At 45.6% G+C, this 13,718-nt stretch overlaps 1 protein-coding gene across 1 annotated transcript in view; it reads right to left on the bottom strand.

The window, feature by feature from the left end:
* Positions 1–13,718, bottom strand: part of LOC127161065 (cadherin-2-like) — an 83,830-nt gene that overhangs the window by 23,002 nt on the left and 47,110 nt on the right. Inside the window, exons 8-11 of the mRNA XM_051103702.1 lie at positions 9,630–9,767; positions 8,575–8,760; positions 805–1,058; positions 426–568 (exon numbers count right to left, since the gene is read on the bottom strand). Of these exons, the coding sequence (XP_050959659.1) occupies positions 426–568; positions 805–1,058; positions 8,575–8,760; positions 9,630–9,767 (721 nt within the window). The remainder of the gene's footprint in view (positions 1–425; positions 569–804; positions 1,059–8,574; positions 8,761–9,629; positions 9,768–13,718) is intronic.

The raw sequence follows: 13,718 nt of genomic DNA, 5'->3' as shown, positions 1-13,718 counted from the left end.
TTAATTTTCATATTTTAATTGTTATAACATTTTGATTGCTTTTATTTTTGCCATGAAAAAAAGCCAAGAAAAATAAACATTGGTGTGTTACTTCGTGAAAAATATGCATCATTTCATTTATATCTTTGTTTTATATATTCAATTGTGCTATTGCTTGTTATTTGTTAATTTGTTTTTATTTACTTACTGTTCGCTTGTCTTCAATAATGTTTGAACTTTATATTTGTTAGGTTGGTAGTTTTTGCTGTGGTATCGAAATTGGAATTGAGAATTGTAACATTTTATTGGTATCTAAAACATAAAGTGTGACTGTGAGGGACTGACAAAAAAACTATTCAACAAACAAAGACAGAGAAAGGATGGACTATTCCATTCAGAAATGATCACCCTATAACCTCTTTTCTAAACCTAAACCCTTGGGTTACCGCTGTCAATGACGAGGAACATAGCCGTGTAGATATTGTCTTGAACAAATGGAGACTCTCTGTCTAAAACAGCGATGGTTGTGATATGTCCATTTATGGGATCGATTCTCAGCCAGTTTGCAGGGTCAGACAGCGTGCTGTACCTAATAAGGGAGTAAAAATGGTACATTAGATTTATATCCATTAAATTAACTTTAAATTACAGTTTTAAATAGAAGTATGATTGGCAGGACACAGCTATAATGTACCAAATGATAAAACAGTTCTTGATTGTCTATCCAGTATGTTTTTTTATTGCACTCTGTGGTCAGTCCTCAGATACGCATCATCACGTCATTTCGTTTCTGATTGATATTTCATGTCTTGTTTTTGTGTGTACCTGAGGCTCTGCTGCTCGAAGCGGTCTGGATCCTGAGCGGTAAAGGTAGCGATCTCAGACTCGGCCTGAATGCCCTCCTGCAGTCTGATCACTTTAGGGTTGGGATCAAAATACGGGCTCTCGTTGACATCCGACACACGAATGGAGACGGTGGCTGTGGACTGGCGGGGCAGACGGATGCCTTTATCAAGAGCAACCTCATTTACCGCCACCACTGTCAGCACAAATGATCTGTTGATCTCATAGTCAATGGACTGAAATAAAGATGGAAAAGAAAGTTAAATAAACAAACTGAATTTACTTAGCAATGTATTCTGTGTCCATCTAAACTTTTAAATATTATATTCTATTCTTGCCATAGTTCTGTCACTTCTGAGAGTTTATGTCTAACAGTTAGCGACAGGGTCATAGCGCTAAGCCATAGTTTTGTGTTTTGTCTGAGCGCATGGTTTTTCAAATTCCTGACCATGTGCTCTTGTCTTTTTATAAGCAAACAGCAATTACACAAAACCATTAATTGTATCACTCACCATCTGTCCTTATAATGTTAATGCAATTTTGATGAAATGTACTGCACACTTAGTGAAATGACCATTTGTTTCACTGTATCTGGCTAGAATGACCAGAAACTCTCTACTCTAAGATTTGATTTCATGAACCCTGTCCGTGATCTGTACACTTCCGTCAGTTTTGTGTTTTATGTTTTCTGTTTGAACACAATGAATTATGCTGCACTCATGGCTTTGTGCAAACAGGGTACACATACAATTTTCAACACTGAATTTACAGCTTTAAATTGCACACAGTTATATGCCTCTTCAGAACAACGGCATGCAGTCCATATAACCTGCCAATGTTCAGCATTCAAGAGAAAAAGTATGAAGATTGTGAGTCAGCTGCTTAGACACTCTGTGTAATTTCAGCTGAAAGAGCACCCCACACTTTAAGTCTGTCCTTAAAGGTAGGCTGAAGTGCTGCAACAATCTAATAGATCAGCACCGATAACTGTTTGCTGAAACAATCGGCTATTGGCAAAAATCCATACGATTGTTTTTTCGGGTTGCATCCATTGCTGGAGCGGTTGAAGGTCACTAAAGAATAACTGACGCCTTGTGCTGTTTGTTTTGATTTGTGAGGCTGTGCGCTGCACAGAGCGGGACATTGAAGATGACGAATTTAAACAGATAATGAAATGGTGTGCATACAGTACATGTTTTCATATCATTATAATTAACATGTTGACTAGATTCTGCATTACCAGAGAAAGAACAGCAGTATGTTTGTCATCAATATTAAGATGATGCTAACATTAGTACCTCAAGCAGTTAAAACAATGTGACCAAAAACAAAAAAGTCTGAAACAAATGTTTAATGTCACAATTGTCAATATCTATCTTCATTAGCTTATTTATTATTATTGCATTAGTTTGGATTATTAGCTGGTCATTTATTAGCCAGCGAAGTTGCTAATTTAAATGTTTAGTGGACTGTTTAAAATATTACTGTTCTGTACTGTAGTGCACTGTCAAACATACAGCTCTGCAGAGGACTCTAAAGACATGCAAAGAAGCTCATCTATTCTTGTTATGAACGAGGGCAACGCATTGAATTGATAGATGTGACCTGTACTATGTGTCGCAACCTTTCATCCTACACAGTATGAACTGGTCTGTGGCGATCCATTTTGCAGTAGCTGGACTATGGATTTGTCTATCGGTCTGTCTGCCACATTGTCAAGTGTAGACTGTCAAAGATGGAGTACTGTTTTCATTAGCTGTATGCTTTGATTAGAAATGGATTTTCAGACCATATGTACCACAGTGGTAAGTAAAAAACGCAAATTTAATTAGTGAAATGTTTGGCCACATGCAAACTCAAGAGTTTAAACTTTTATTTTGAAATCACAATGTATGCTGATATATTCTCCTGTGTCGGCATAGGTTTATAAATGATTTACATTACAAATCTAGTGAGATAATGCACACTGTTTTCCCAGATAAACGGTAAGCAATCCAAACTCACAGCATTTGTTTAGCAAGAGTTTAGCCCCTTTCACACATACTGTCTTCACTGGTAAATTCCCTGTAAATTACAGTTAAGACATCATGTGTGAACAGGTCCTTTTCAAAAATTAGTGCAGGCAATCATATCATTCTTATGGAGATGACCTGATTACTCTGAGCTGTTTACAAAGCTCTGCTGCTTTTTTAATAGCTTTTCTATGAAAATATGCACTAGATTGACATCTTTGACCGCAGCTTTTTCAAAGTGTAGCACTCGAGACCCTGGTGGCTTTTCCATTCATCAGGGCTGCACCTCCGCAGTTGGATACTATTATGCGCGTCTCGCGTTTATAAGAGCAAAAACTTCTGATTGGCTAGTAATCTTAGTTCCCCTTCAGTTGTTCTCTGCGACGTTACGTCAATATTGATGTATTTGGGGTCTCCCTTGGGAGCCCAATCACCTCCAATCTTTAGAAGAAAAAGCCAATGAGAATTGGCGAGTGGAATTTGCATGCCACGCCACACCCCCGTACATACGGGTATATAAGATGGCGGCATGCAACCACTCACTCAGATTTCTGCTTCGAAGTCTCACCGTTCCCAAGAGAAGAAGAGAAGAAGAAAAGCAAGCTGTCTTTCTTTTGCTGTGGGAGAAGATCGTCGTCTGCACCTTCTTTTTGGTCTCCAGCGAGGTACCAGCCTTGAGCGCATGGTTGTACCGTGGTTCTTCCCTGGGCAACCAGCTAAAAGAGCGAATTTCTCAGCTTACACGGTTGCGTTAAAGCCGTATCATTCGATATGTCTTTCCAACCGTGTACTTCTGGATGCAGTAGTTTCCTGACTCCCTCTGAGGGACACGATCGCTGTCTCACGTGCCTGGACCGTGAACACGCTGAGATGGCATTTGTGGATGGTTCATGCCCTCATTGTGTGCGCATGTCCATGGCTGCATTAAGGTTACGCCTTTCGTGCTTGAGAAGGCTCCCTTCGGCTCCTTCCCGGCCGGGATCGTCCGGCTCTATGAGCTCGGTGGCAAAGCTGGTGAGGAAGAAGGGTAACCTGACAGTCACAGTTCGGAATGCTCTGCCGGGTCAGCCCCCTTGGAACTCCGACTCGTCACGCCACCCCGTCGAGTTGCCGAAAGAAAGCGCTGGTTCATCCCGCGGCAAGCCGTGCATCTCCTTCTGCGCTCCAGAGGAAGATCGGATATCTATCGCGGCATCAGAGGAGGGGCTTATGCCAGATGAGGCGGAGGAATCCGTAGAGAAGCTCCCCGCCGTGGCGGCTGCTCAGTTGGAGGCCAACGCTGAACTGGCGGCCATGCTCTTCCGGGCGGCCAAAAGTATTGGGTTGGTTGTGCGCAAGCCGCCTTCCTCCGAGCCCTCGCGGCTTGATGATTGGTTCTTGGGGTCCCGACGCGACTCAAATCAGCCATGTCCGGTCCCAGTTCCTTTCTTCCCTGAGGTCCATGAACTGCTCACTAAGACGTGCAAAGTGCCTTACAGCACCCGTACACGTCCGGGTTCTTCCCTCCTCACTACGGGGCAGCCAGGGGATACATGGATGTTCCCCAGGTGGAGCGTGCAGTTGCGAAGTAATCGTCCGCGCCTCCCGTCCAAAGCCTGTAAGCTTTCGTCGGCTCTCGCTGCGTAGGCTTATAGTGCGGCAGGCCAGGATTCCTCTGCGCTACACGCCTTGGCCATCCAGGTCAAGGTACACGCCTTGGCCATGCAGGTCCACCAGGCCCAGGCGTTAAAACAGCTGCACGAGGGTAGGCCTGACAAAGGGGTTATGCAGGAGCTACGTACAGTGACCGACTTCGCTTTCCGGGTGACTAAGGTCACGGCGCGGTCCCTTGGTCAGGTGATGGCACCTATGGTAGTCCAGGAGTGCCATCTCTGGCTGAACCTGGCGTAGATGGCCGACGCTGACAAAGTACGCTTTCTCGACATGCCCGTCTCCCAGGCCGGCCTTTTCGGCGACACTGTCGAGGACTTTGCCCAGCAGTTCTCAGCAGTACAAAAGCAGACTGAGGCGATTAAGCGAACTTGCCCCGGCGTGAGTCCACCAAGCCGCCGGCGGCTAGGCCTTCGTCTGCTCGTCGCCAAGGCTTCTACACCTGCTCCGCCTCCGCCTCCGCCTCCTCCACCTAAGGAGTCTACAGCTCCTCTGCGAGGGCGATGAGCTGGCCGTGGGATGGGAGCGCAGCCCGCTGCTCAGGTGTCGAACCCAACAAGAACAACCAGCAAGTCGGCGAAGCAACCCTGAGACGGGCGACCCGGAGATGGGAGAGATTGCTCTGCGGGGGACTTCAACATCTGCACCCCTGCCCCCGGGGGACGGCCGGGGGCTGGTATCTTTGCTGCTGCCGGTACCCACCCATTCACAAAAATTTTCTCTATCTCTGGGTCATTCTCCCCGGATTTGAGTCCTGAGTGTCGCTCTGCTTCCTCAGACTCGGGTTCTAAGTTTACAAGATCAAGGACAGAAGGTGTATGCTGCTGCTTGCAGCTCGACTTTTCTGTGGGACGCGACACCTCCTACGTTGAGTCACCTTCCTCCCCATGGCTGCCCCACCTTCGGTGCATCTCCCCCTCCATTGATCCCACTAGCACGCAGGTTGGAGGCGTGGCTATCGCTGCCCAACCCGTCACGTTGGTTGATCTGGACGGTCCGACTCGGCTACGCAATTCAGTTCACGAGGCGCCCGCCCAGGTTCAGGGGCATCTTGTTCATATCTGTCCATTCGGACACAGATGCCTCTGTCTTGCATGCGGAGATTGCAGTTCTCTTAGCGAAGGACACAATCGAGCCTGTCCCTTCAGCCAAAATGAAATTGGGATTCTACAGTCCCTATTTCATCGTACCGAAGAAGAACGGTGGGTTACGACCTATCCTGGATCTCCGTGTTTTGAATCGGTCCCTACTCAAGATGCCGTTCAAAATGTTAACCCCGAAATGCATTATTTCATGCATTCGGCGCCAGGATTGGTTCGCAGCCATCGACTTGAAGGACGCGTACTTTCATGTCTCGATTTTCCCTTGACACAGACCGTTTCTTCGGTTTGCCTTCGAGGGTCGGGCGTATCAGTACAAAGTCCTCCCCTTCGGACTCGGCTTGCTTCATATGAGACCGCTTCAGCACTGGCTCTGTGGCTGGATCCCGAGATGGGCATGGCACTGTGGCACATTTCGGGTCAGCGTTACCCCGGAGTGTCACCTCTTTTTCAGCCCATGGTCGGACATGGTGTTCCTACGGGTAGGGGTGCCCCTAGGACAGGTCTGGAGGCATGTGATTGTCAACACGGATGCCTCCAGGATGGGCTCCTGGACAGGACCTTGACTGCAGTGGCACATCAACTGCCTTGAGTTGCTGGCCGTGTTTCTCGCCCTTTGTCGGTTCCGTCTGATCCTGCGAGGGGAACATGTGATAGTCCGCATGGACAACATGGCGACGGTCGCTTATATCAATCACCAAGGGGGTTTGCGTTCCCGTCGCAAGTCACAACTCACCCGCCATCTACCCCCCGAGGCTCCCCTTGGCACGGATGCCCTGGCACACAGCTGGCCCTGGGGTCTAATCAAGTACGCCTTTCCCCCAGTGAGCCTCCTTGCACAGAACTTGTGTAAGATCTGGGAGGACGAGGAGCAGGTCTTGCTGGCTGCGCCTTATTGGCCCACCCGGACCTGATTCGCGGAACTCTTGCTCCTCGCGACAACCCCTCCCTGGAAGATTCTTCCTCAGGGGATGGGCACTATTTGGCACCCGCGCCCCGATCTGTGGAACCTTCGCGTATGACTTCTGGACGGGACGCGGCAGACCTCTCCGGCCTTCCCCAGGCCGTGATAGATACTAACACTCAGGCTAGAGCCTCCTCAACGAGGCAGGCTTATGCTCTGAGATGGGGTCTGTTTGTTGACTGGTGTTCCTCTTGCCAAGAGAGAGATGTTCGGTTGGAGTGGTGCTTTCCTTTTTACAAGAAAAGTTGGAGCGGAGGCTGTCCCCCTCCACTTTGAAAATCTATGTGGTGGCCATCGCAGCGTATCATGACGAGGTTGATGGCCTGCCCCTTGGGAGACACCACCTGATCGTCAGGTTCCTGAGAGGTACAAGGAGGCTAAACCCCCCCTCGTTCGCACCTCATCCCCTCTTGGGATCTCTCTGTGGTCCTTACAGGCCTTCGGAGAGATCCCTTTGAGCCGCTTGAGTCGGATGAGCTTAAATATCTGTCTCTCAAGACTTCGCTCCTGATCGCGCTCACTTCCATCAAGAAGGTGGGGGACCTGCATGCTTTCTCTGTCAACGAATCGTGCCTTGAGTTTGGTCCGGCTGATTCTCAGGCTCGCCTGAGACCCCGGCCTGGTTACGTGCCTAAGGTTCCCACCACTCCCTTTTGAGATCAGGTGGTGAACCTGCAAGCTCTGCCCCCGGAGGAGGCAGACCCGGCCTTAGGGTTGCTGTGTCCCATTCGCGCTCTTCGCATTTACGTGGACTGCACCCGGAGCTTCAGACACTCTGAGCAGCTCTTTGTCTGCTTTGGGGGACAGCAGAAGGGGAATGCTGTCTCCAAACAGAGGTTGGCCCATTGGGTGGTTGATGCCATCACTCTGGCGTACCAGTGCCAGGGTGAGCCGTGCCCCCTAGGAGTTCGGGCCCACTCCACCCTCTCTAGCAGACATTTGTAGGGCTACAGGCTAGGTGACACCTAACACTTCGTGAGATTGTACAACCTCCGCGTGGAGCCTGTTTCCTCCCGTGTTTTAAGGTAACTCAAGTATTCGGGACGACGGCTCGGTGTCACCATTCCATCTGGATCAGTGCGCCTCCCCCCTGTGATTCCCCATGGTGAACCCTGGGTCCTCCGTGCCCGCCGGTTCGAACTAAGCGGAGTAGTTCGTTACTGTGCTGGAAGTGGGTTTCCTTCGCCCCTCCAGATGTGGCTTGAATCTCTAAATTCCTCCACGAGTTCCATCATGCTCTTCTAACCTGACAAAGGATTTTGTAACTCAATCTTCACAGGACATGTATTTCTGTCTCTGCCCCCCAACGGTGTGCTTCAATCTTGGCATCTCTGTGGGGCCCCCTCTGCTGGCTCCCGGGGCTTTGGGTAGGTTACGCATTGAGTACATTTGCTCCGACACGCTTGCCTGTTGGCATTTGTCCTCAATGACGTAACGCAGTTCAGGCTTGTGGCGTTTTCCATAGAGACCCCAAATACGTTAGTATTGACGTAACGTTATAGAGAACGACTGAAGGGGAACGTAACAACAACTGTAACATCCCTCTTGCCACAACCCTGGACTGCGCTGGAGATGCCGGGTGTTTCGGCTTCTCAGCAAAAACCTGAGTGAGTGGTTGCACGCCGCCATCTTATATACCCGTATGTACGGGGGTGTGGCGTGGCATGCAAATTCCACTCGCCAATTCTCATTGGCTTTTTCTTCTAAAGATCGGAGGCTCCCAAGGGAGACCCCAATTACGTCAGTATTGACATAACGTTTCCGTTCCCTCCTTCAGGGAACGAGGGTTACAGTTGTAACCAAGACGTTTGGTTGAGAGTTAAAGCTGTGTTCATCTGATACAATTGGTAGGTGAACTCACAAGTGTTTTTTTTTTTTTACATTTAAATATAGAACTGTATATTTTCCACTGTGAAATGCCATCCGGCATGGTGCCGGTGAACTTTAAGCCCTGTTCTTGTGAACTATAGGTGAAGTATGTTCTTTCAAATGTTTGCAAATGTGACAGTTCTCAGTATTTTCATACCTTGACGACAGTCACTAGTCCTTCATTAGAAACAGGATCAGTGGGCACAGAGAAATGGCCCATGGGGTCACCGGCTGTTATCTTGTAGATCGTCTTCCATGCTCCTGTGTTGGGCTGGTCTTTGTCTGTTACTGTCAGGTTGGCCACAATAACATTGACTTGGTTCTCTGGTACCTCGCCAAAGAACTGCATAACAAAACAAAACAAAACAAAACAAAACAGAGAGCACCTAATGTTATTTTTATATATATATTTCACATGCTGGTACTGCATTATTAGTTAATGGACCAAGCACCTCTTCCTCATTATGCCAGGATTTCTAAATTCACAAAAATGTCCTTGATTCAATTTTAGTTTCATTGTAAGGTGGCTGCATTCTAATACATCATTATGCATGTTCATATTTGCATTGCTTTGACCCTCTCCATAATTCCCACCTTATCAAAACAAACAAAAAAAAAGTGTGATTATTAAACTGCTTGCAGCAACTAAGGACCACACTTCTGCCTCTCAACCATTAGTCTCATTACTCATAGCGTGCAAACCACTGTTGATTACAGCAGCAAAAATGGCTTGACATGCAGGAAATTACAACCATCCTGAGTCAGAACAATCATCAAATCACAGTGCAAACTTACAGAGGAACTTCACAAAAAATCCCATGCTTTCATCGGAAGGCAAAATGTTTGATATGTAAAGCTAGCACTTTTATGAATAAAGGTGCAAGTGATTTAGCTCTACGAAGTAAGAGAACTGAAAGACAAACAAGTGCTTCATCAAGAGGTGATTGTAAAGGGGTTTGTGAACTTGGTTAGAGATTGTGAAGTTGTCTATAACTTGGCCAATGACCATGAAATAAGTGCCGTGCATTAAAGGATTTTAAATCTGCTACATGTCGGGTGGTTCTTTGCCTTCGTTTTTGTGCATTAAAAATTCTTTAATTCACAGCAAACCATTGATTATCCTTTACATATAAATAAAAAATAAATATGGTCATCCTGTCAGTGGTAAGTTGACTTTCAGGTATAGAAGAGTAAGAGTGTGTGAGTTCTTACGGTGTCAGAGGTAAACTCGGGAGGGTTGTCGTTGACATCTGTGACGGTGATAACAGCAGTGCCTGTGTTAGAAAGACCATACGTGGGATTTCCTTCCATGTCAGTGGCTTGAATAATCAGTGTGTACTGAGGCACTTTCTGCAGAGAGAGACCACAATGTCAATGTTCAAATTTAATTTTAAAAATCCAACTGAACATGTTTGAGAAAGCCAATTCTTTCTTGCAAAGGTGAATATTATGAAAATTACACTACAGAGAATTGTTACAAAGCAAAACAACTGTATCTTGTAGGATGCAGAAAATGAAATGTTTTGCTTCCCAGGCCCAAACGTTCCATTTCCACCTGTGTTTGTAATTTACTAATTAGCAACCTGTGCGATTGTCTTTGTTATTTGTTGTGTAATGCTCATGTAAGATGGTGATTTAAAAATTATGTTTAATTTTTAATGAATTTTTATGGTGATGTTCATGGTAAATTAATTAATTTCATTATTTTGGAATTTATTTGCACTACCCAGTAGTCTGAAGCCGGGCTCACACTACAAGATTTTTAGCTTGATTTTGCCCCAATTTTCCCCTTCTGAGAATCAGCGCAAATATCCTGTCAAGCACTTTAATCGGTCCCGACGTTCGGCACGGATTATCTGGTAATGTGAGACGCTCACAGATCGAATCTTGCACCTCCCGGTCTGCTCTCACACAAATCGGGGCCGCCCCGATCACATCAGACATGTTTGATATTCAGGATTTTAAATCGGGATGATCACGGCTATGATTACGTCAGTACTTTCACAACAGCCAATGCGCGACCGCAAAACAGATGCTGTACCATCCGTTGGATAGTGGAGATGGAGGAAACTGCTTCTTATGTTTTTGTAGTAACACTGTCTGTATAATGTGTTGAAAACATACCACAACCACATGGAACAAGGAAAGCTCTGGAGTGAAATCGTCTCAGTTTTCAACATACCGGGTGAGTGCATAAAGCTGCTAGCACGCTAATTAACAATTGTAAACATTAGTTGCTGAAATGACGATCTGTTGTGTAAGATCACGTGAGGCGCTCCCTCCGTCATGATGATCTTAATAATATCTTGTAGTGTGTGATGCGCCACAATTTTCAAATCTTGCAGTGTGTGCATGTTTAAGATTTCAGGGAAGATAATCTGCAAAGATTCTCCTTACGTGTGCGCTGCAACCAGATTTCATAATCGTTTAGGATTTTAAAGATCCTGTAGTGTGAGCCCAGCTTGATGGAATCAGTCTAATCCAGGGCTGGGCAACTTCGGTCATGCAGTTTCTCAAACGGAAGGCTGCATCCTCCAGAGGTCTGACTGCATGCGTCATCAAGCCTGGTTTATTTCAGTTAACTGAGCATTACATTCATGAGGCATAAGCATATTACAACAATTTACGGTTCACTAAGAATAACAGTCAAATTTATAACTGTTAATATTATAAAATAAGACCTTCTTAATGACGTACGCAGCCTACAAATGCAACCTCCGGAGGATGCAGCCTTCCGTTTGAGAAACAGCCAGAGAGTTTAGCTCCAACCCTAATCAAATACTCCTGCCTGTAGCTTTCTAGTAAGCTTGAAGACACTGATTAGCTTGTTCAGGTGTGTTTGATTAAGGTTAGAGCTAAAATCTGCGGGACAGTGGCCCTCCATGACCGAGGTTGCCCAGCCCTGCTTTAATCTATGAAAAATGCAGATTGTTCTCAGCTGTGTTTGTCATTTGTCCCTGTGTGTCATGAAAGTGTTCACAAGTGTTCGAAATGCTCGCTGACACGCAAAATAATTTAAACCAGGGGTGCCCAACCCTGTTCCTGTCACAGCTGTGTGTTGAATGAGACGAACAAAGATGAAATGTAATGAAAAGTCTTACAAACGGTAACTCAGTGCAACCTCGCGCCATAGAAAAAACAAAAACAAAGGAGTAGACATGGGAAGGTAACAGAAAGTCAGTGTAGGAGAGCTGATTTGTCAGAGTTGCTGGTTTAGAATACTCATAGTTAAACATGCCAGCCAAGCCGCGTCCGCCTCGGACTCTAGTACAGAAGATGCAGCGGCTGAAAATACTCAGGACTTGGGCAACGCAGCAATTCTTAGCGCAATCACTTGTCTGCGCTCGGAAATACACTCAATCAAATCTGATTTAGGGGAGATAATAGACTCCAAAATTGAACAAACTTGCTGTTTCGATACGAGGAGAACTTGCGCCGTTCCAGCAGGAGGCCAGCTCTGCAATTTCGGCAGTTAAAGTCACGGTGGACGAGCATTCCTCAAAGCTGGCAACCCTGGAAACTAGCGCTTCTGCTTCCTCGGATACAATAGTTAAGCTTGAGCAAGAAGTGGGCCGTTTGAATCAAGTGGTTGAGCAACTTACAGACAAATGCATGGACCTTGAAGGACGTAGTAGGAGACAAAACATCCGTGTACTACACATTAAAGAAGGGGCTGAGTCCAGAATGAAACCGAGGGACTTTATGGCACAACTTCTGAAGGAGGCATTATCGCTAGATAATCTGCCACTTGTGGATCGAGCTCATCGGGCATTGCGAAATCATCCCGGAGATGAAGAACCACCAAGGGCATTTGTGCTTCGGCTACACTACACCCACGAAATGGAAGAAATTCTGCAGAGAGCGGCCAAGATGCGGCAAGTTACTTTTAAGGGACAAAGAATCAACATCTTCCCCGATTATCCTCCAGCGGTTGTGAAACGTCGCGCGTTGTTCAAACGAGCAAGGGAACTGTTGAAGGACAAACCTGGTGTCAAGTATGGTCTACAGTATCCAGCAAAATTAAGGGTCACATATAACAGCAAGGAACATTATTTCACGGATCCAGACAAGGCCGTTAAGTTCGCGGAAAACTGCTTCGGATCAGGGTGACTGTCCTAAAGACGTTGCTTAATTGAGATAAGTGCGATCACTCGTGCATTGAGTGCATTTTTTTTCTCTCTTTCTTAGGCACAACTAGGGCTGTAATGATAATCGCACGATGTCGTGAGGCGCGTTTAGTCAATGAAGCCGGTACTTTGATTAGTAGTAAAGCTCCATCACGTGCGTTCAGCTGGAGCGGCAATTAATACACAGAGCCGTAAAGCACTGACAAGCTACGCCAAAATCGCGATTCGATTTTGATATCGTTACAGCCCTAGGCACAACCATTCGGTACCTGTTCCTTTACTTTTCTATATACTCTGAGATGTTCTTCTGAAACTCTTCACTGCGGAGCTGCGTTGATTTAATGTTTGAAGGTTAAAGAATAATATATTCATGTTAAGTGTTTTCTAGAATATTTAATTTGGTGTTAATACTCATATTATTACTGTTCTGATATTTTATTTTACTTTTTTTTTTTCAACTCAACATCTACGTTTAGCCTATTTCGTCTCGTACCGCTGGTTTTAGTTGTTGGTTAGATGACGGGGCTGTTATTTAAGCTGGTTGGTGGGTGGGGTGGGAGCCTGTTTGAGATACGTCAAGGCGGTAAAATGTGTGGTGATAATTTATTAGCGTCTGAATGATGCAAAGTAATGCTGTAACATCAGGTAACAGACAAGGGCTTGTTTTCGCTTCGTGGAATGTGAAAGGAATAAATCACCCTGTTAAAAGAAGTAAAGTACTATCACACTTAAAATCACTTGCTGCGGATATAATTTTTCTGCAGGAAACACATCTGAAACTTGATTCCAAGGATAAGCTGAAATGCAGGTGGATAGAAAATATTTATCAGTCCAATTTTTCTGTTAAAGCTCGAGGGGTCGCTATCCTAATACGGAAAGGTGTACCATTTAAACTTAAAACCTTGAAAACAGACAAAGAGGGTCGGTACATTATATTATCTGGTGAGATGCATTCCTTCCCTATTACATTAGTGAATGTTTACGCCCCAAATTATGACAACCCAGATTTTTTCAAGAAAGTGTTTAATCTTATTCCTAATATGTCTCAAACTAATCTAATCGTAGGGGGGGACTTTAACTGTGTATTAGATGCGTACCTGGACAGATCATCATCTAAGAGAGCCCCTCAGTCTAACTCAAGGAATTTTTTTTAATACATTTATTAATAACTCTA

The sequence above is a fragment of the Labeo rohita genome, unplaced genomic scaffold (genome assembly GCF_022985175.1).
Source record: "Labeo rohita strain BAU-BD-2019 unplaced genomic scaffold, IGBB_LRoh.1.0 scaffold_54, whole genome shotgun sequence".
NCBI lineage: Eukaryota > Metazoa > Chordata > Actinopteri > Cypriniformes > Cyprinidae > Labeo > Labeo rohita.
The sequence above is the reverse complement of the archived record's forward strand: the minus strand, read 5'-3'. Positions and strand labels throughout refer to the sequence as shown.